Raw genomic sequence first — 24064 nt, forward strand, 5'->3', positions numbered from 1 at the left:
ATCTGTTTCAGTAGTTAAGAACCAAAACACCACGCTTCAGTGGATTGTCTTCAGCGCGTTCCCACGATGAGAACAAAGTCAGTATTATACTTCACGCAGACTGCAACATCTTTTACTTCAAATTATAAAGACTAACGAGCAGAAAACTCAAATTATCTATTATGTTATTATTATTGTCTCTCTTTTTGTGCGGTAGCATTTGCACAAGAGTGCTAGTGAAATACTGAGATTTTCTTCTCTCAAAGTTTCATTGAAAGGATGTGTTGGGGAAAGAGATCATAGAAATAATTATGTTCAAATGGTACATTGACCAGATATTTGTGTTGGGGTGTTTTGTTTTCCTTCTTCTTTTTTAAATTAATGTATGTTCCACTGAGTTATTATTCGAGCCTAAAACCAATCCAATAAAGAGAAGGCTAAAAAGAATACGATGGATTGGAAAATTTCTTCTTTCAACTGTAATACATTGAAAGTGTGGTCCTATTTTCCCATAAAATTCCAAAGTGCTCAACTATTTTTCTAAGTGGATCATCTTCAAAATGATGTTTGCTACTCAAATCACTTGATTTTGTTCATGAAAACAAAACAAGACCCCAAGAGGCAACATCCTGGAATTATTGTATACTGAGATTGGGGATAACATGGGACAGATTCTCCCACAATTAACTTTAAATGTGGTGCTTAAATTATTTCACTTATTGAAATTATGTTATATCAAATATGCAGACTAATTGGCTCAAATTGGCACATGGAAATAAATAAACTATATAAAGATTATAATCATAGTGCTATTCCTTTGATGTAAGTTTTAGCTTTTCACTACTTTACGAAGAATAAATTACTCATATTTCAACTCACACATCCTTATCACAAGTACTGGTTCCTTTCAGGATCATTGTGATATTCGATGCCTGGGTAAAGTTTGCTCCCGTGACGATCACATTACTTTTCCCTAAGGTTGATATTTTCTGTGGCTCAATGGACTTAATGTAGAAGACCTATTGGAAGGAAAAGATTCAAACACAAGATCAAAGCTGAGAAATGGCACTGTTCGAAAAAATCTGTTTATGTGCCGCAGTTCGAAGAAGTCACTGGGAAATTACAACATTTTGCAAACACAAGCAGACAGTGTTTAATGAAATCAGTGAATTCAAGGGAGAGGGCTGAAGACTCATGTCTCTCAACATGCGACAGCATGAGGTCAAACCAATTAGTCTTTGTCTCACAAGACAGTTGAAAATACAGTTGAAGAGTCTGACATTCTGTCTGAAGAGTGAGCTATCACTAGAGTCTCAAAAATGCTCGCTGCCTTCCAGCCTCTGCAGGTTCACAACATAGCAAAATGAAGGAAAAGACGAGGAGTCCACTGACTGTTAAGTCAGCACCAGACTCATCATTAAGTTGGAATAAATGTCAATCTGGATAACTTTAATTCCCAAGAAAGCAGTTCCTAGTTTTTGTTTGTTTCAGTAGGCTATTTGAATCAAGGAGTATACGGCAGCGAAAAAAAAATCTCAAGAAATCAACCTAAGTCACCTAATATCAAGTAGTTGCATGCCTAAACTACTGGGGCCAACCATTTCCATTCTATGGTTTGCAGATACCATCTTTTCCTTGGTACCCATTACAAGCTTTATCAGGCCTTTCTTTATCAAGAAAGGCTCCCTTGGAACCCCTCGTAACTGGGGCCCCATCTCATGTAGATTTATGCACCTTACTTCTTCTCTATTTGCAACGTTTAATCAAATTCTCCTTTTTAAAAAAGCCCTCTATTTGGTTGCAAGAATCATTTTCCCTTTCAAAGACAAAACAATCCTGATTTCTTTCACTTTTCTCTACAGATGCCGCTGTCTATCTTTCTGATCATTTAGTAGTTGTTTTGTAGACCATTTCCAGCAAGTCTGTGTTCTTCTATAGTATGGACCAAACAGGACAAGATTCTAAGATTCTAGCCAATATAAAGCTCAGCAGATCTTTAGCATGAGTGAATTTTCATACTCACACTCTAGATATTTGAAAACGACCCCCAGGTCCAGAGATGCTTAATCATGTGAAATTTGGCTTAAATCATAAACACAGAGTGTATCCACTTAGAGGATGAAGTCTAGGAGGAAGCCACTTAAGGCACTGGGGGAGCTTTAGTCACATCCAGCACCTGCCTACCACCTGCTTCTTCAAGCAGCCCAGGGTCCTTTGCTCCTTTGTATGTATAATGCTCGTCACGACAGACTTGCTGCACTGCTGGGGCTGCCCATCCTGCTGAAAGGATGTTTATCATCCTGCTCCTTGACAAACCCAGGTACTCTATGGTAAAGCAGTCACCACCACTCATTATCGCTATGGATCGGTTTTGCAGATTGAGGTAAATTCATCGTTTATGTCATCACAGTAATGATGTAATACGACAGAGAATTGATTTCGGTGGCAGAATTTATTTTAATCACTTTAGTAAAGGACTTGAGCCCCGTATTTATAGAATCACGAAGGACCCGAAAGGGTCACTTTAATTATGCTGTTAGAGTCGACTGCATTTTATGGGGGAAATTATCTGCAAGAGTGGTACTTGGAATGGGGGGAATTAGCCAAGACTTCAAGATAAATCCCTTGCAAATGCCAAGTGTGCGTTGGATAGCAAAAGGCTTACTCTTTGCTCTGACATGATGACAGCTAAGTGAACAGGTATTTGTTAAACACCTACAGGATCCCTAGGACAGCGCTAGGTGTTGTGGAGGACACATAACCTCTGCGTGCACTACTAGATCAGGGGTGGGCAAACTCCTGGATTTGCCTGGAGCACATCAAATTCAGTCCATTGCTCGTTCTTGTACAGCCTACGAAAAAAATGTCAAAAGAAGAATAATATTCCAGGACATGTGTAAACACATGAAATTCAAATTTCAGTGTCCATAAATAAAGTTTTTTTGGAACAGAGCCACGCCCATCGTTTATGCACTGTCTGTCACTGCTTTTGTACTACAACGGCAGAGCTGAGTCTCTGTGACAGAGATCATGTGGTTTGCAAAGCCTAAAATATTAACTGTCTGGCTCTTTGAAGAAAAAAATCTTGCCAACCCCTGCACTAGAGGATCCACTGTCTTCTTAGGGAGGCAAGAGGCTTTATGTTAAACCTCAAGGCAGACTCACATTTATATCCAAGTCAGCTATGATTCTCAGGTTTCTTTGAAGACAGCCCTTCTCACTTCTTAGACTGTTGATGTCTGTTCAAGCAAAATTTCAAACATGCCCAGTAAATGCTACTTCTCTGCTCTCATGAGAGGCTAAAGAGAGCCTTATAACTAACCTAAAACAGATTTTCTAAAGGGGATTATATGTTGCTCCTTAATTTGTTGCTCTACAAATACCATCAGAGGACCCGCCACGTCATCTCATTAACTTTTTACAAATAAATTTATTGGGCTTCCCTGGTGGCGCAGAGGTTGAGAGTCCGCCTGCCGATGCAGGGGACATGGGTTCGTGCCCCGGTCTGGGAAGATCCCACATGCCGCGGAGCGGCTGGGCCCGTGAGCCATGGCCACTGAGCCTGCGCGTCCAGAGCCTGTACTCCACAACGGGAGAGGCCACAACGGTGAGAGGCCCGCGTATCGCAAAAAAAAAAAATAATAATAATAATAAATTTATTTATTTAATTTATTTATTTTTGGCTGTGTTGGGTCTTTGTTGCTGCACGTGGGCTTTCTCTAGTTGTGGCGAGTGGGGGCTACTCTTTGTTGAGGTGCGGGGGCTTCTAATTGCAGTGGCTTCTCTTGTTGCGGAGCACGGGCTCTAGGCGCATGGGCTTCAGTAGTTGTGGCTCACGGGCTCTAGAGCCCAGGCTCAGTAGCTGTGGCACACGGACTTAGTTGCTCTGAGGCATGTGGGATCTTCCCGGACCAGGGCTCTAACCTGTGTCCCCTGCATTGGCAGGCGGATTCCTAACCACTGCACCATGAGGAAAGCCCCACGCCTCATTAACTTTTGATTTCCTCTTGGGTAGAGACAGCTACTTCAAAAGGATTTGGTTTTAAAACCTTATTGTTTCGAGAAGTTTCCATTGGCTATCTAGGATGGGATCCAGCCCTGGCCTATCTCATGAAAGCAGATGCTTCTTGTCTGCTTGCAAAGAGGGTCAGATTAGTTGTCCTTTGCTTGCTTGGAGAACCTTTTTTAATCTTAATAAGTGCATTAAAGAGCTACCAAGGGGATCTCATTAAATAAATAGCACAGGTATACAAGGAGAAAAAAACAACAGGGTTCTTATATGGCTGTACTACATGGTTACAACAAGTCTTAGAAATAAAACATTTTCTATTTTTACTGATAAATATTCTTTAAAAATCTATTACAGACAAAAGGCCAAGAACGATCTCTCCACACACTCAACATTTAAATCCATTTCTGTATTTTAATCAAAAATTAATTCACAACCTGAAATGAAGTAGCAGGTCCCATAGGCTGACACATACAAGGGGTTAATTTAAAAACATAATCTAGCTTGATGCAAAGAGATAATTCCTTACAGCCCTACAGTGAAATTCCTCCCTCATCCTATGTCCAAGGATTTCCATTTATCAAATCAAAATACCATTGGCTGTAACCCTTATCGCCCTGGGTTGCCCAGCAATTAACCTCAGAATAGTCCACTTCCTGTCAGTTACATTTTAAAGACTTAAGGGTTATTTTTAAAGGGCTGCACAATTTAAAATTATTTCATAAAATACTATGAGCTCTGGTTGCTCACAAGTTTAAATCACTCCCTGTTTGGTATAAAAAAGCACCTAAGAAACTGGCTAACTAGGTAATTACAGAATAGCCAGTTATTTTTATTTATTTTTAAAAAACAAAGTCATTATAAGACACTGGAAATAGCACAACCACTAAGAACTAGTTATCTCTGGAAAGGTCTAAGAGGATTACTCCTGATAGTAAGAGCACTTTTTGTGAAGTCTGACGTCAACACAATTCAAATTACCATGACATTAATGGAGAAACTACCACGGTGATTGAAAAGAATATCGGAAAGAGGTACATTAGGAAGGCTCAGTTTATTCAGACCAAATTGTACTCTCTTAATCTGTTTAAAAAAAAAAAATCTCAATATAGCAAAGCTCTCTATAGCCCTGGACCCGAATCAACACTCAGTAAAACATCTCTCAGATTTTCATTTGTGAAATTAGTTCAAACAGGACCGGATAAAAAGCCACATGAATTCAAAACCAGCTGGAAATCTGAAACCAAAGGACATTAGAGAGATGAAAGGTAGCACAACTAATTAAAGGAAAGTGTCCTGTAGGGCCCTACAGGGGTATTTGGTTCAGAATTATTTAACATCTTTATTAATGACCGAAAAGGATGGAAGTAATATATTAATGAAATGTATAAACTGAGAAGAGTGGTAACCAGCAGTGGAGATGGTGAAGTGTGAGGGGAGGTGAGACATGGAAAGAAAACAGCAAAATACAATCCCGCCAAAGAAAAATGAAAGCGTCAAATAGAACGAAAAGGTTGTGTCCATCCTCTGCTCGGCCCCCACGTGAATGCCCCTTGGTGGGGGCCCCTGGGACAGGTCCTTGGGAGACTGGAATGTAACTTGGTCCCAGGAATTGTCAAGAGTTAGAATGCCAACTGAGATGGACCTGGAAACTTCTAAGAAGGTGACAGACCAAGACCCTGTGCAGGGAGATTAAGGCTTGCTTCTGGACCTGGGGGACTTGAAGGCGAGGCTGCCGAGGCCAGTTTATAAAGTAGTTACTCTCGGTCACTGAACTCCCCGAATGGGGCTCCTGAGACCCGGACGGGGTGCCCAGGACTCTGTGACTAGGGAGGGTAGCGTCTCCCCTCTAGCAGAGACCCCACCACTCAAACCCCACCCCCTTGCTGAGCTTCAACTTCACCGTGAGACTCCTGCCGCTCCCCTCTCCTGAAGGCCTCAGTTTCCCACCTGAAGCCTCTTCTGCTCTCCCCGTCTTAGAAAAGATGCCAGCCTTGCCTGGGTCTAACTCCTTCACTCTGACTGTGCCCCAGCCTACCCGCTTCGTCCCAAGGCTTCGACGCTAATGCACTCCCCCTGACAGCCTGCCCAGGCCATGGATGGGGCAGGCCGTGCCAGCCTAATGCCAAGAGAAGAAGTCCCTTCCAGACTGACTTCTATCATCAATACTACATTGAGGTCACACAACGTAGAGCAGTGGTTAAAGCTGTGGGCCCTGGAGTCAGACTGCCTGGGTTCAAATCTCATGTCTATCATTTACTACCTACTGACCCTGTGCAAGTCAACATTTGTCTATCAAATGGGGAAAATAGGTCCATTGTGAGGCTCAAATAAAGAGGCACTTTGAGCTCAGGATATAGCATAGGCTGCACACATACAGGTCACCACTACTCAATTTAGCACATTCTGGCATTCCTGTGCATAACTTTTTCTGTTGTGCACACTCAGATGCTTCATGAAAATGAATCTTATTTCCTTTAAAATATTATCAACTCCACAAGGGCACACACTTTGCCTACCTGCCCAGCACATAGTAGATGTTTAATAAACACTTTTTGAATGAATGAATGAACGAATGAGTGAATAAAGGAGCAGTTGGCAGTGAACCCCATGGCACCCAGCACAGTGCTAGGCCCACAGAAGCTACTCAACAAGGTACATAATAAAGTTGATTTCATTTTCAAGGCAAGGACCCTGAAAGAGGTGATTTGGATTGCCTGTGAGAAGTTAAAATGCAATCAAAAGTGATGGAGGAAGAGAAATCACAAGGAAGAGAAAGAATATGAATTCTCCGAGAGCAGGAGAACATGATTTTGTATGGTGTGCTTCTACCCGGCGGTGATAAGCATAACAAATATTAGAACAACATCATATCACAGATCTCCACAACCTTTCCTCGACAACAGGAAAAAAGAGCAGCCACCTCTTCTCTCAGCAGGTGGAGGCACCAGATATAAGACTGTTAAGAAAAGGAAGGAAAAGAGGTCAGGGCAGGGCGGCAGGGCCAACCGTCTCTGACAGAGACTGGCCCTTACAGCTGAAAAGACTTCCCATCCAAAGGGCAAACGTAGATTTCTGAGTTATTTTCCCCGTTCTGGTGATGCTTTTCCTAACGCAGCCCCCTGGTACACGACAATATGTGTTTGTAGGTCACGGTCAAGGGATGGGTCATAGGGTCATGAAACAGTGTGAGGGCGACAGGGCATAACAGGGATTGAGCCAGGAACCCTCTCTCATAAATACCACATCCATGGATGAGCAAATTCATGCATTAAAAAAAGAAATGTCTTGAAGAGCACTGTACTGCTGGCTGAAGAACAAAATGGAAGGCTCCGTAGATGTAGGCTCCCAGGTCATTTCCATCTTGTTTTGTCCCATAATTTCCTGCATCCTCTGCTCCAGCCAAATCGAATCACTTAGGGTCTCCCGTAATGGGTACCCTGGAATTTTCTGGTGACCCACTATGCTTCTGCAGTGCTAGCCCCTCTGCTTAGAAGACCTACTCCTCTGTCTCCACGTGTCTCTTCCCTCAACTGCTGGCTGAAATGCCATCTTGTGTCAATCCATCCATCCATCCATCCATCCAAGACTTATCCAACCACATTGATTAAGAGCTTTTACCTGCCAGGCACTGGGTTTAAATAATCAGGAATGACTAAGACAAGGCCCCAGGCACAGAGAGGTTCTCTGGGTTTGTATACTGCCTGGTACCTTCCCTAGGTTAATTTTTTTTTTTTTTTTTTTTTTTGCAGTACGCGGGCCTCTTACTGTTGTGGCCTCTCCCGTCGCGGAGCACAGGCTCCGGACGCGCAGGCTCAGCGGCCATGGCTCACGGGCCCAGCTGCTCCGCGGCATGTGGGATCTTCCCAGACCGGGGCACGAACCCGTGTCCCCTGCATCGGCAGGCAGACTCTCAACCACTGCACCACCAGGGAAGCCCCTAGGCTAATATTTTTTTATATTGTATTCTTATCTATGTGCTCATGTACATATAAGATTCTTGAGACTGAGGACAAGATATGTGCCCCCCATCATGGTATCCACGGAACTCAGTGTAATGGTATCTACTAGGTGCTCGATAAACACCTGCAGAGAGAATCAACCCTAGCTCAGCATCAGGAAGCCTAAGACTATGTCTGTACCATTCACAGTTCGCGTCCCCATGCCTGGCACACAGGAAGCACTCAGTATGTACGTGATGTGGAAGATGCACTGAATGAAAGCCCTCGATGCTTCTCTGCGAGGAATAGAGTGTTCAGTGCTTCATTCAAGGCCAGCATGAGAATCAAACTGGAAACTTGGATTCACACACATTCCGCATGGTAATGAAAAGGCAGCAGCGTCTCACAACGCATGAGAAATCCCTTCTGCAACAAATACTACCCCACTCCCTATTAACCAAATGTGAGTTTCTCAACTAAGTCATGTAGTTAAAGAAAACATTTCAGTATCAACACGAAGTCTTTCTCCAATGTGATATTGCTTATATGTGGCATCTTAAAAAGTGGTACAAATGAACCTATTTCCAAAACAGAAATAGAGTCACAGATGTAGGAAACAAACCTATGGTTAACAATGGGGAAAGCGGGGTTGGGGGTGAATTGGGAGAGTGGGATTGACATGTACACAACTGCTATATATTGGGTTGGCCAAAAAGTTCGTTCAGGTTTTGTTCGCCGTAAGATGTTACAGAAAAACCCGAACAAACTTTTTGGCCAACCCAATATAAAATAAGGACCTTCTGTACAGCACAGGGAACTCTACTCAATACTCTGTAATGACCTATATGGGAAAAGAATTTTAAAAAGAGTGGATATAAGTATATGTGTAACTGATTCACTTTGCTGTACAGCAGAAACTAACACAACATTGTACATCAACTCCACTCCAATAAAAATTAATTAAAAATAAAAGATGTCTTTCTACAAAGGTCATTCACAGAGAAGCACTGAAGACAGGTCTGGGCTTTGTTCATTACCGCCGCCTCTTGCTCCCTTGATGACCCCAGTTCTTTTAACCACATAGTGTCAAAAGGCAAAAGGTTCCGTAAGACGCAATACAGGAAACCAGGATGCTGTGACCTAATTTTTTCCTTTAAAATAAAAATGTAAAAAGTCATTGTCTGAACCACGACTTAGCGATAGAAAGGAAGACACTGTCGATGCATAAAAGAACTGGATGGGGCTTCCCTGATGGCGCAGTGGTTAAGAATCCACCTGCCAGTGCAGAGGACACGGGTTCAAGCCCTGGTCCGAGAAGATCCCACATGCCACGGAGCAACTAAGCCCGTGTGCCACAACTACTGAGCCTGAGCTGTAGCACCTGTGAGACACAACTACTGAGCCCGTGAGCCACAACTACCGAAGCCTGCGTGCCTAGACCCCGTGCTCTGCAACGAGAAGCCACCGCAATGAGAAGCCCGCGCCCCACAACAAAGAGTAGCCCCCGCTCGCCACAACCACAGAAAGTCCGTGCACAGCAATGAAGACCCAACACAGCTAAAAATAAAATAAATTAATTTAAAAAAAGAAAAGAAAAAGAACTGGGTGAATTTCCAGAGAATTATGTTGAGTTAAAAAGGCCAATCCCCAAAGGGTACCTCTGGATGATACCATTTGTTTAAAGTCCTTGACATGATAAAATTATAGAAATGGAGAATAGATTAGTGGTAGCCAGGGGTCAGAAATAGAGAGTGGGAGGGAGGAAGTGGGTGTGACTATTGACAGGCAACGTGGGGGAGACTTGAGGTGACAGGGCTGTTCTGGATCCTGACTGTTGTCACTGTCAATATCCTGGTTGTGATATTGTGCTATTGTTTTGCAAGATGTTACTACTGGGGGAAACTGGGTAAAAGATATGAGATCTCTCTGTATTAGTTTCTCACAACTACATAAGAATCTACAATTACCTCAAAATAAATTATTTTTCTTCCAAAACAATCATGAAAAAGAAGAACAAAGTTGAAGGACTCACACTTTCTGATTTCAAAACTTATTACGAAACAGTGTCTTATTACAAAATAGAACAGACATATAGACCAATGGAATAGGATATATAGCATAGAAGTAAACTGCTGCATATATAGTCAAATGATTTTTGATAAGGGTGCCAAGAATATTTAATGGGGGAAAGGACAGTTTTTTTCAACAAACGGTCTTGGGAAAACTGGATATCCACACAGAAATGAAGTTGGATCTTTACCTGACACCATATACGAAAATTAACTCAGAATGGATCAAAGACCTAAATATAAGGATTAAAGCTATAGAACTCTTAGAATAAGAGCTTTATGACACTGGATTTGGCAATGATTTCTTGTATATGACACCCAAAACACAGGCAAGAAAATAAAAAAATAGATAAACTGCACTTCAACAAAATTAAAAACCTCTCTGCATCAAAGGATACAATCAACAGAGTAAAAAGGCAGCTTATGGAATAGGAGAAAATATTTGCAAATCATATATCTGATATGAGGTTGATATCTAAAATATATAAAGACTGGGCTTCCCTGGTGGCGCAGTGGTTGAGAGTCCACCTGCCGATGCGGGGGACACCGGTTCATGTCCCGGTCCGGGAGGATCCCACATGCCGCGGAACGGCTGGGCCCGTGAGCCATGGCCGCTGAGCCTGCGCGGCCGGAATCTGTGCCCCGCAACGGGAGAGGCCACAACAGTGAGAGGCCCGCGTACCGCAAAAAAATAAAAACATAAAATAAAATATATAAAGACCTCCTACAATTCAACCACAAAAAAACCTGATTATAAAATGGACAAAACGCTTGAATAGACATTTCTCCATAGAAGGCACACAAATGGCCAATAAGCACACGAAAAGAGTCTCAATATCACTCATCAGTAGGGAAATGCAAATCAAAACCACAACAGAATACCACCTTATACCCATTTAAGACGAATACTATAAAAAAACAAAAACAGCAAAGTGCTGGCAAGAACGTGGAACGCTCATACGCTGTTTGGTGGGAATGTAAAATGGCAGAGCGATAAGGAAAACAATGGTGTTCCTCAAAAAATTAAAAATAGTATGACCATATGATCCAGCAACTCCACTTCTGGGTCCCTACCCAAAAGAACTGGAACAGGGTCTTGAAGAGGTGTTTGTACACACCTGTTTATAGCAGTATGAGTTACAATAGCCAAAAGCTGGGTGCGACTCAAGTGTCCATCAATGGATGACTGGATAAACAAATGTAATATATACAAACAATGGAACATTGTTCAGCCTTAGAGGACATTCTGACCCAAGCTACAATATGGATGAACCTTGAAGACATTATGTTAAGTGAAATAAGCCAGTCACAAAAAAGACAAATCCTGTTTGATTCCACTTATCTGAGGTACCTAGAGTAGTCAAATTCATAGAGACAGAAAGTAGAATGGTAGCTGCCAGGGCTGGGAGAAGAGAAAGTGAGGAGTTATTGTTTCATGGGTACAAGGTTTCAGTTTTGCAAGATGAAACATGTTCTGAAGATGGATGGTGGTGATGGTTGCTCAACAATGTGAATGTACTTAACTCTACTGAACTGTACACTTAAATGTGGTAAATTTTACGTTATTTTTAAATTTTTAAAAATCAACTGAAATTTTTAAAAAACTACTGAAACAACAAAAGAGAAGTTTAATTTTTTTTTAAAAAAGCCACTGCCTTTTTGATTCAAACACCTGTCACTATGCCTTAGTTTCATAAACCAATGGGAAGAGAAATGTGACTCATCACTTAATAAAACCTCAAAGACTTTAATAAAAGTCTGAAGATACTGGCACACCAAGCTTTTCTAATGCCTTTAATTAACTTCATAATCCATTTTGATTCACATTCCCTTTGCTTGTTACTAAATTCACCTAAAGTTACTCTCAACTTTTTGGTAGTGATTAAAAATGTGCTACTTATTTATATTGGCACCTGACCTTAAGTAGCAGCAAATGGATACATCAAAGCCACAGATTAGCCAAGAAACAGAAAACTGAGCCTTTAAGAACAAAACATGTTACTGTTTTTAATTTGTCTGCTCCCACTAGACCCAAGGTTAATGAGAACAAGAACTTGTCCTTTTTTGTTTTTCACCACATAGCAGATGCTCAATTAACTTCCATCAAATGAATGAAGTCAGCATTTGTGTACTAAATGCATCAGCCCGGAAATGTTTACATGGTCATGTTCTCTCTTTTCAAACATGGCTGTCAGTTGAGCTTGGTGATTTACTTTAAAGAAAATAAGAGGAATTTCCAAAGAAATTTCATGGTAAGCATTTTTCCATGAAAAACAGTTTTGAGAAGTGAAGAGAAATGTGTATTTATTACATAGACACAACTCTTTGTTTTGACACTATTGACTACTGCTTAGATCATCTCTGCAAAGGAAAATAATCCAAAGAGATTCGTTTATATATTTTGCATAGACACACCTAGCCCTCACATACCCTGCCCCCCCCAAATGCAATCATAACATGTGGTTAAACATTGAAATCCCCTCAGTGCTGTGTGCTCTATACTTCCTTCTAACTCTCCCTAGAGCCACGAAGTCAGATTTAAAATTTTACTTTTACTGGGCCTTCATTTTTCATAATTACAGATTTTTAATTTATTTTATGCGAGTGTGCAGCTTCTGATGTATTGAGCCAATTAAATGTAACTTGGTTAAAAACCAAAGGTAAAAAAGGGAATTTGGGTAGAAAGTAAAATAGGGAATTTTAATAAAAGGAACCCAAAGTAGCAGGAGATGTTATTGCCATTCAAAGGGGGATTTTCCCATTATCGATATGAAAACAGGGTCTGACCTGCAAGCCCTGGGTGGTTCTGTTACTTGTCTTCTCCTTGAACCTTCCTCCTCCTGCTGTCTTGGGTGGGGCCCATTTCTCAAAAGCCACTGGACAGAGGTCCTGAAATGAAGAATATCCCTTCAACATCCGAACGGGTGGAAATTCGAAGTTTGAAATAAAGGCAAAAGACAGGCTGGGGCTAGGTGGTCACAAATATTTATTTTTGGTTAAACCCTGTAATACTGAAAATGTCACCTTACCTGGTTCCTCTTGTAATCAGAAGGGTCACAAGCTGTGAAGGGATGGATACATTTTCTCTCACTTTTACACCAAGCACAGCCAGTTCCAATACATACTGGGCATCTGGCAACACAGAAAACCAACTTAATTCCCTCATTTTAAGGAAAACGTTCATATTCTAGAATTTCCCTCTGTGATGCCGCACGCGAGCATTTAAAAGAAGAAAAAAAAATCCCTGGATAGACTGTGATGCACCCAGGGGAGAGAGGACAGTCCTTTGGGGCTAGGGATATAGTACTGACCTTCTGCCCTGCTCTGGGCAGCCCTCGGGGCTGATGGACCATCATTACACTTGCTGGGGGGTTGCCATGGAAACCTGAAGCTGGGGTCACCTGGTATGTCAGTAGATAACAGGAACCCACTGAATCTGTTTCTGAATCCAGTTCTGCTATTTGTCTATCTTCAGGTAAGTTTCCCTCTGGAGACTGATCTCCCCCAGCCCCCCATAAACCCACCCTTACTCACTGGAGCAGAAACACTGCCAAATGCCTGGAAGACGGGAAACTAAAAGTGCTACCTGGCGAGCAGAGAAAACAGGGTGCCAGTGTTTGCTTTTTAATCAAATTAAGGAAGAACTGTGTCTACTAATCAAACAACCATGCATGGATAACAGCGGAAGACTTGAAAAGCACTTAATAGGATAATCAGTGTTAAAGCAAGAACAATAAAAATGGAAATCGAGGTGGGTTTGGAAACATAGCCAAAGGAGGCAAAAGGAAGCCTCAGCCCGGGGACAGTGAGAGGACTAGATCAGGGAGAGGGGACACATGTGCATTTCATGTATTCTTCCAGAAATGCCAAGGCATCCTGAGACTCTGACCTACAGAAATTGCAGTTTCGGTGGGAGAAGAAAGCACAGACTTGCCTAAGGGTTCACCCGCCACCGAAGTGCGCTAGAAGCAGGTCTGTGACTTGCGCTCCTATCGATACCCCTCAAGTGTGATGACTTTTCTAAGTGCTTTTCGAAGGGGAAGTAGGTACCCAAGGAAAGGGTGCTCCCCCTCTGGGGAGCTGTGGGTCTGAGGTCTGGTTCTTAATTACCTAGCTGTGGACCTGGGGCAAGGTGCTTCCTCTCACCAGGCCTTACAAGCGTGGGTGCAGGAGCTGTGTTCTGTTTAAACTCTCCTTGAGCTACACAGGTCTATTTAACTCTCCCCCTTTTTCTTTTTTTCCCCATTTTCATGGACTCTCTGTATCAAGTTTGGTGTTTTTCCTCCCTGAACTCATCCTGCTTGTTAGAAATCACTGAATTCAATCCCTCTTTCAAAGTGCCGCAGTGGTAAAGGTGAAGTCCAGCGGCTCCTGTTCATATAGCTGTAGGGTGGCCTCCCAACTCAGCTTCGAGTTCGAATGCCTTTACCCTGAAGAAACAATGGTTCCCAGACCAGACCCAAAGAAATCCACATTTGGTACTCACACAGTGGGTCAAGCAAACCACTGAAAGAGCTATAGAATCACTAATAATACAGCTTCCCATTGTTTCCATGGGAACATCCATCCCATCTTGCAGCTGGAAAACCAGGAATCTGGGAGGCATATTTCCTCTGTCTTCCGTCTGCTTTAGAAGCAACGAGTGAAGTGTGGTCCTAACTCAGGGGGGTACGTAGCTCAACAGGGCCAAACTCGGTACGAAAACGTGGGTCACAATTAACATGTTCTTTTGATGACAGAGACTTCCTCTTGTGCTTCTCCTTGACTGTGACTTCCCCTTATCTCATGCTCAGACTCTCTTCCTTGACTCAAATTCCCAAAGCCATTCTGATCAGGGGAGAACCTAGCAGCACCCCTTCGCCTATTACTTCAAGGCCACATCTTGGTTGGAGGAATGTATTTCCCTGTGGGTAAAATACACCCAAGCACAGCTGTTTGCCTCTTCACTGCTCCACCTCCCTTGGCAGGGCTTGAACAAGTCGGCTTATTAGCTCAGGGGCTCTCCTGTCTCCCGTTAGGCCATGCTCCAAAAGGCACCTTGGAAAGTTCTCCTCCACAAAAGAGGTCTTTAGGAAATCGAAGAGTAAAGCAAATAAATACATTAAAACCAATGAGAGAATATTCACGTTTTAAATAAAATCTTACTCTCTTAATGACGAGCAGTCAGTAAAGTTGAATCTTTTTGACACACTCCAGGAACTGAAGGAGAACGTCACGTTGACAACTAAAACATCTGGAGCAAAGGGGGAAAAGAAGTCATTGACGGTGGAGCCCTGCTATCGTCAAGCAAAGCTGTAAATGCGAAAAATAAATATTTTTTGCCTCCTCCACAAAGAGGGTGGGGTGTGCCAGCTGTTCGCTAACATTTCAATCAGTATGTGGCTCCTTCCCGGGGGCCATTCACATCAGGCAGCCGAAGTGCACAGCACAAGCCTCCAAACAGACCCGGGCCCACCTCACGTTCCAGGCCTCCCACGGATAATCACTAAGAAAAAGCCATTTCACAGCCCATTTACAGCTCGTACTCTCCCTGGGATCACTATCTCAGCTTGTAATTGGCCACAGCATAAGAATAAAACAAGTCACCGAGCAAGAACTGCCTAGAACATGATAACCAGAATGTTAGAGAAGAAATCCTGCACCTTCAGAAAAATCCATACTACAGATATTTACCTAACAAACTCCAAAGTGTGGTTCCCATGGGCTGGGAGCCATGATCTTCTTGGAGTCAACTGTTGCCAAATCTATGATGAAGGTTTTCTTATTTGCTTTTGAGAACCTACCCATGGGTCAGAAAACCCCCAAAAGAATAAAGTAATAAGATAAAAACTCTGCTAAATCAGCATGTGAGAAATGACATATTTCCTGTACCTCTTCAACTTACATACTCTACCCCAGGTGATCCCTAAATCTGGTTGTGTATCAGAATCACTTGAGAAACTGATGAAAATATAGATTCCAGAGCCACACTCCTAGATATTCTGACTCAGCAGGGCTGGGGGATGTCCGGAATCTGCGTCTGTAATCTCCCCGTGTACTGACTGTGTATAGCCAGGTTTCGGTGCGGCAGCCTGGAGCGGTGCCTTTCAAATCCTATTGTGGCCAGGGACCAGTGCTACTCTGTGATGTCTTCACTGTCACCCATTTTGGTATTAATACCTTCTTCCTTTTATGAATTAACAGGGAGAGCAGATGATGCTTTTAAAATGAAAAGTCTTTCCTTGACAATTTAAGAAGTTGGCCTAACTTTGTTGGCACCCCTAATTTTTCAACTGAAATATTATTAGTATGTGATTCCAAAAGTCTGAGAACCCTTACTTTAAGGGGCTTCTCTTCAGCAGGAACATTCATACTGAAAGCCAGGATGTCACATAAAATTCTGCTCACATAAAGTGGGTGTATGTGAAATGATAATCCTCTGTTCCGAAGACAAGAAGGTTTGGAGGGCTGGCGTGACCTCTCAGCAACAGCATTTGAACAGACACTTGATAACAGACACTTGATAACTGTTAGTAGCATGAACTTATGGACAGTAAGCACTGAGGGACTCGCAGTGAAAATACGTATCAATGGAATCAACAAGTGTCCAGTGATGGAGACTAGCAAGCGTCGTCCTTTCCTGAGTATCAACTGTGCACAAAATGCTACTGGGAAATATCACAAGGAAACGAATATATATGCTCTTTGCTCTGGAAGCATTCACAGTTATTCTAGAAGAGATAAAATAACTTAGGTGAAAAAGCACAGTGACAGTATAGTCAAGGAAACACCCTCTGAGTGGTTCAAGTTCCATGCAGCACCTGGGTACCAAGATTGGGGTGCAGGTGGGGAACCCAGAGGGTACTGGAATGATCAGGATGATTAGAGCAGAATCGGTCAAGGCTATACGGAAGAGGTGACTTTTCAAAGCAGAAGGGAGACAGGATTTGGTGAAAGAGGCAAAGCCACTACAGGCCACAGACCAGGAAAGGTTTGGCAATGACCACTGGCTGGCTGAATGCAAGAGGCAGGAAAGTGGGTTTGTTTGCCTGCTCAGAATATGGAAGGCATCCAGAGAAAAGGGCAGACAGAGGGCTGGGTTCAGTTGACGGAGGCTGTAAAAACCATCAACTACACTGTACATCAACTCTATTTCACTTTTTTAAAAAAGATTTAAAAAATTTTTAAAAAGCAATCAACTAGCTTTCCAAGGTGATCTCAAGTACTTCCGAAGCTTATGTTCCAGGTGAGCAAGACCTGCATTGTAATAACCCACGAACCTGACTCTGCTTCTTCCTGACCCAGAGGGACTCACGAATCCTCAGTCCGTCCGTTGTATTCACTCCTAACCATCCTCTGAATCCACCCACTTCGCTCCACCCTTACCTGTCTTACCTTACCTGTTTCAGCTCTCAGTCCCCTCACCTGCTCACTGCCACTGCTTCCCTCCTCTCTGACCTTTCAGAACCCAGCCCTCCCCTCCTCTTGTCCCCTTCTCCACCTGCGGCCATTCATTCAACAGAAATTCATGGATCATCAATGGCTACTTTGTGCCAGACACTTTGTACCTTCTTTGGTATCCATTTTCTATCATTCTGCTTTCTACCTTATTTGCCTTGGCCATATAGAACCTCTCCCGGCTCCTCAGACAAAGCTTTCTCTCTCCTTTTGGCCATCACACTAGTTGGTCTCTGACTGCATTACTCCTTCCCCTTCTTCTTTGTCCAGCTCAACCCTATTCGTCCTCCAGGAAGCTTTCCTTGCCCCCTCACCTGCCCACCCCCAAGTCCAGTTAGGTGCCCTTTTCATGTGCTTCCCATGGTGTGCTATGTTCCCTGCATGCTACCCACTGCGCTGTAAGGTGCTGTTTACTCACCTCTACCCCAAGAGGCTCTAAATACTGTGAACAAGGACCAGGTGAGTGTTTTCGGTCACTGACTCCCTACCATTTAGCACAGTGTCTGGCACGTAGATGCTCAATAAATACTTCCTGTATGAATGAACGAATGCAATGAACTTAAGATGATAAAAATATTGGCCGTTCTGTTTTCTCATCTCATCAAGGGCATTCCCAGCTGTTCCAATCTCTGAATTATCTGAACCATCCATGTAAGGTCAGCCCAAAGGTCTCTGGCTTGACTCCACTCACCTAACCAACTTACCACCCTCTGTCATTCTCCAGCCACATGTGACTGTGGGGTCCTGCACACTCATATGATGAGTGGAGCAGAGATGAGCGGGACTGAGGGGAAAAGTGGGAAGCAAGGGGTAGGGGAGGGAGAGTCTACAGCGTGGGACTATTCAGATTCTGTCACTTAACTTGTTTCCTGGGCAATCTGGACTCAGAAGTTTCTCTTGCCTGCTTCATTTTCTAACAACAACGACAACAAAAACAGCAGAGTCCACTTGCCTTTGTAGGTTGCTCTGGTCGGGATGCTGCAGGTGCAGGTCTCATTGGATACACTTTTACCCTTGCAGAGCATCCTGCCGGTGTCCACGTTCTTCACCATGCACTCCGAGCGTCTTGGAGAGAAGCTTCCCACCACAGTCACTGTCGTCTGTGTGGGGAAGAAATTTCAGGAACCGGATTATTGTTTTTTTCCATCATTTCCATCCATCCTAGAGCCTTAAATGAACTCACCTCTGACTTGCCATAGAAGGGGAATTTCTTAGATTGCCAATATAAAGAAAGAGATGTTTTATTGGCTATTTAATTTGCTCTTTTGTGAATCGCATATTCATATCCTTAGACCAGTTTCTCTGCTTTGTGTGTATTTTTCTTATCAATTTTAAGAGCTCTCTGTATAGTATAGATATTAATCCTTATCTGTCATATTTCTGACATATTTTCTCTTGATCTGCTTGTCTTGCAATTTGTATGTGTGGTATCTTTTACACTACACAATGTGTTTTTATGTAATCAAATGCAGGGTTTCTTGTCTTGGTTATAAAGTTCTTCCCAAAGTCTTGCTTGTGGACAAATATAATATTGTTCCACCATCTTTGTTGCTTTATTTTTTAAACTATGCCTTTAATCCATCTGGAATTTATTTTTATGTATAGTGTAAGATAAGGGTCGAACTTTATTTTTATCCAGATGGTTAATCAGCTATGTCACAACCATTTACTAAAAAAAAAAATTCCTTTTCCCACTGAGCTACCACTTTTGTCATATATTAAATCACCATATACCTGCAAGCTATTTCTGAACTTTGCACTGTTCCAATTATCTATTTATCTAATTCTATTCCAATGTCATCAAATTTTTACTACTGTGGATTTAAATACATTTATGGCAACTCTATTTGTCTTTTCATAATTTTCTTAGCATTTCCTAGACATTATTCTTCCATATGAACTTTAAGATCATTTTTCCTAAATGGGGTGTGGGGACTGTGAGTTTAACTGGAATTGTACTAATATATGCATTAATTTTAGGGGATTTTATATCTTTTTTTTTTGGCGGTACGTGGGCCTCTCACTGTTGTGGCCTCTCCCGTTGCGGAGCACAGGCTCCGGACGCGCAGGCTCAGCGGCCGTGGCTCACGGGCCCAGCCGCTCCGCGGCACGTGGGATCTTCCCGGACTGGGGCACGAACCCGTGTCCCCTGCATTGGCAGGCGGACTCCCAACCACTGCGCCACCAGGGAAGCCCGGGATTTTATATATTTATGATATTAAGTATTCTCATCCAAATACATAATTTTTTTTCATTTGTTTATGTTTAGGAGGGAGGAGGAGGAGAAGAAAGAAAGAGAGAAAGGATGGAGGGAGGGAGGGAGGGAGAAAGGAAGGAAGGAAGAAAAAGGAAAAAGAGAAAGAAGAAGAAAAAGAAAAAGAAAAAGTTAAAATAATATGCCAGTGGGAGATCTGGTGAGGAGGTGGGCACCATGTGCATGCAGGGGATCTGGTGAGGAGGTGGGCTAAGTTTTAGGAAGCTGGGAGCATAGGAAGTGGTAACCTTATCACCCACGATGAAGAGTGATAGTCCCACACAACCGGGGAGGTGTCCACCTTCTGTTATACTTCAGACCTCTGCCCAGACTCTGCACAGCCAGCTAAGACCACTGTCTCTCACCTTCTGATACGCTTGCTAAATCTCTTCTAGCCCTGGGATCTCACCCCCGTCTTTCCATTTTCAAAAAATCCTGTTTCTGAGCCATAGGATCATGCTGGAATGCAAGTTCTTATTGTCCAACTTCCACTGGACTGAAGTCCAACCCTCTCCAGGGGACCTGAACATAGTACTGAACCCCAGACCATCCCCAGCAGCTCATCTTCAACTCCTGGCTGGACTCTCATGCATGCTTCACCCCTGCATTTCTCCCTGTACCGCACATCTCAGCGCATGACCGTTATCACCTGTTATCCTGCACGCATGTATGTCTTTAATTGAATTCACTGCTCAAACATCATAACAAGAGCACCAGAAAGCTTGTTAAAGTCCTATTATCACTAGCTGTTTTAAATTTTCCACATTGCCTTCCAGTTCTCATATACACAGCATTTACATAACTGTAATCGTTGCATTAATTTATTCCATAAACATTTATCAAGCTTTTAGGAGGTGCCATGTGCTACACAAGGCATTGATTACTTCAGTGAAGCAAGCAGCTATCGTCCTTGCCCTCAAAGAGCTTATAGTCTAGCAGAAGTGTGGGAAAGTCTGCTAGATGAAAACCGGAGGGTCACACGGGATTGAGATTAAGAGATGATAGAAGCCTGGGCTAGGATGGTACAGTAGAAATGCAATACCCATTAGAGGTAGCACGGGGCAGGACTGGAAGCGGGGCACGTGGATGTGGTAAGCAAATGGTTGGACACAGAGGTGCTGTATATTGCAATGGGACACGCTGAGCAGGAGGCAGACCTTGGGTGGAAAAATCAAGACTTCAAGTTTTGGATGTGTGTAGTTCAAGATGCTTGTGTGATAATTAAGAAGATAGGGCTTCCCTGGTGGCGCAGTGGTTGGGAGTCCGCCTGCCGATGCAGGGGACACGGGTTCGTGCCCCAGTCTGGCAAGATCCCACATGCCGCGGAGCAGCTGGGCCCGTGAGCCATGGCCGCTGAGCCTGCGCGTCCGGAGCCTGTGCTCCGCAACGGGAGAGGCCACAGCAGTGAGAGGCCCGCGTACCGCAAAAAAAAAAAAAAAAGAAGATATAATAAGCCTGGAGCCCAGAAGCAATCTGGGCGGGAGATAAAGGAGACATCGACATAGAGATGGTAGATGAAGCCATGGGAGTGGATAAGATTGTCTGTGGACAAAGTACAGAGTCAGAAGAGAGGAAGAGCCAAACCTGGGGCTGAAATAACTCCCACATTTAGAGTCAGGGAGAGAAGGAGCCAGCCAAGGAGGTCGAGGCCTAGTCAAGAAGGAAGGAAGAGAGCATGGAGAAGGTGCGCCATGGAAGGTGATGGAAGACAGAGTTTCAAGAATGCAGCCAAGAGGCCAAGTAAGATGAGGACTTGTAGTGTCTGCTGGAATGGCTCCATGGAGTTCAGTTTCAGGGGAACAATGGGGAGAAGAAGTTGCAGCTGATCTGAAAATAGGAGACGGTAAGTGTTTTCAAGCGGTGGAAGAGGAGAGCCAGGGAGTTGAAGGTATTTTTGTGCGACTTTGGGTTCCAGGCAAGAATGGTTAAAAAGCTGACACCTCGGGCTTCCCTGGTGGCGCAGTGGTTGGGAGTCCGCCTGCCGATGCAGGGGACGCGGGTTCGTGCCCCGGTCTGGGAGGATCCCACATGCCGCAGAGCGGCTGGGCCCGTGAGCTATGGCCGCTGAGCCTGCGCGTCCGGAGCCTGTGGTCCGCAACGGGAGAGGCCACAACAGCGAGAGGCCCGCGTACCGCAAAAAAAAAAAAAAAAGCTGACACCTTGGCTTAATGAACCCAACGTGGGAATCCTTGCCAAGTTAATAACTCTTTCTTGAGTTAAGGTGGATAAAGAGGGAATGAAGACCCAAAGAATCAGATGAGATATGAAGTCTGAGTGTCAATTAGCTAGTAATGTCCATGGGGCCAGAGAACCTCTTGCCGCATAACATTCTATCAACAGACCTTACTTCACTTAACCTTTCCTCTTATTGCCAGTTTGGTTATTTCCAAGTTTCTCAGTCTATAAATGCCGCTGCAATACATCTGTAAGCTTATGGGTTTTCTTTCAAATTACTTCTTCAGAAGCCTAAGCCTGGAATTAGTGCTTCAAGCAGAATGAATATATTTATGACTTCTGAAACATATCGCCAAATTGCTTTCCAAAAAGGTTGTGTTAATTGGCATCGCCATCACTAGGTGTCAGCAAACCTTATTTTCACTTTAATTTGTACTTATTTGATAACTGGTGAAGCTGAACATACTTCCATCTAACCCTCTAAAACCCTCTAACCTATCTAACCCTCTAAACCTCTAAACCTCCTCTTGTGAGAATATACACTTCTGCCCACTTACTTTTTGGTGTCTCTAGATTTTTCTTTTTACTCTCTCCTAGCTTTCATATCTTGCAATTAATATTTTGCCTGTCATAAATATTTTCCTGAAGTATGTGCTTTAGTCATCTCTTATTTTTCCTTGTATAGATTTTTTTTAAAGTATATGAATATTTTTCTCTTGCTATTACAGAATATATTCCTTCAGAGCCAGAAAATTATACTTCCAAATTATCTGATGCTCAGTTACTTTCTGTTAGGTTTTTAGATGAATTTCTTAATTAGCCTATAATTTATTTTATATTTAATGTAAAAAAGGTGAATTAAACTATGTTTCCACATTGTAAGCCAGTTATTTCAGCAACTTTTTTTTTTTTTTTTTTTTGCGGTACGCGGGCCTCTCACTCTTGTGGCCTCTCCCGTTGCGGAGCACAGGCTCCGGACGCGCAGACCCAGAGGCCATGGATCACGGGCCCAGCCGCTCCGCGGCATGTGGGATCCTCCTGGACCGGGGCACGAACCCGCGTCCCCTGCATCGGCAGGCGGACTCTCAACCACTGCACCACCAGGGAAGCCCTATTTCAGCAACTTTTATGAAATAATTCTTTTGTTTCCTCTTATGATAATGCTCTTTAAAATATTTACATCTATTTCTGAGCTTTCTACTCTATTCCATGGATCTATATTCCTATTTTTAAACCAGAGTCATGGGCCAAATTATTACCACTATACATGTGTTTACAATCATATGGAAATGGTCTTGCTTAAATAATTTTCTTTTTTCAAGATATATCTTGGATATTCTTGACCAGTTCATATTATTATTCCAGATGAACTTTATATTAATTTTAAGACAGTCTATTCAAATTTTCACTGGGATGGCATGAAATCTAGAAAATAGATTGAGGAAGTAGTGACATTTTTATGATCTCTTCCCGCCAAGAAACATAGTATATGTCTGGATATATTTAAGATGTTTTTCATATCTTCCAAGAAAATACCTTATGTGTCTCTGTTTTTATATTTGCTTATGCTTTTAATTGATAAGGTTTTCCTATTATGAATTATAAACAGCATCAATAGACCACTGCCTCAGTATCTAATTACTATTACTATTGCTTAAGACAAGCGGTTGCATAGCCAAAATCACTATTTTGGTAGCTGGCTTCAACATGTATCTCCTAGTAAAAATGATTTTAAAATACAGGGTATATACCTCACTCTTCAGGTTTGTGCCTGAGTACTTCTGTTGTTTTTAATGAATGGGATCTTTTATTAATGGATGTTAACAGTTGGTCTTACATGTAGTAAGGTTATTGTTACTTGAATGTTTCCTGAACAATTAAAAATTTTAAAGCTAATATATTTAGATTTTACAGATATACAACCACTTAAGATTATCAAATAATGATATTTTTGTCTATTCCATTCTAATAATTATTTCTATTACTTGTTTCTTGTATTATTACACGGGACACAACTTTAGAAACAACGTTGGCTGCATCAGTGATGGAATTGATGTTTCTGTTCTGATTTGTAAAAGAATATTTCTAGTCTCTCCTTTAGGAACCATGCTGTTTGTGGGAAATACTTTTATTCCTACATTTTTTCCGTTTTTATCAGTATAAGCCATTTTTACTGACTGTTAAAAATCTCTTTATAGGT

The 24064-nt window shown here is 42.6% G+C and overlaps 1 protein-coding gene across 1 annotated transcript in view; it reads right to left on the reverse strand.

The window, feature by feature from the left end:
- The window catches only part of PLXNC1 (plexin C1), a 147834-nt gene that overhangs the window by 65291 nt on the left and 58479 nt on the right, over positions 1–24064 (reverse strand). Inside the window, exons 6-10 of the mRNA XM_081248722.1 lie at positions 18388–18535; positions 15144–15231; positions 13028–13130; positions 12786–12887; positions 859–998 (exon numbers count right to left, since the gene is read on the reverse strand). Coding sequence (XP_081104848.1) covers positions 859–998; positions 12786–12887; positions 13028–13130; positions 15144–15231; positions 18388–18535 — 581 coding nt within the window. The remainder of the gene's footprint in view (positions 1–858; positions 999–12785; positions 12888–13027; positions 13131–15143; positions 15232–18387; positions 18536–24064) is intronic.

The sequence above is a fragment of the Mesoplodon bidens genome (assembly GCF_964165515.1).
Source record: "Mesoplodon bidens genome assembly, chromosome: 11".
Taxonomy (NCBI): Eukaryota; Metazoa; Chordata; class Mammalia; order Artiodactyla; family Ziphiidae; genus Mesoplodon; species Mesoplodon bidens.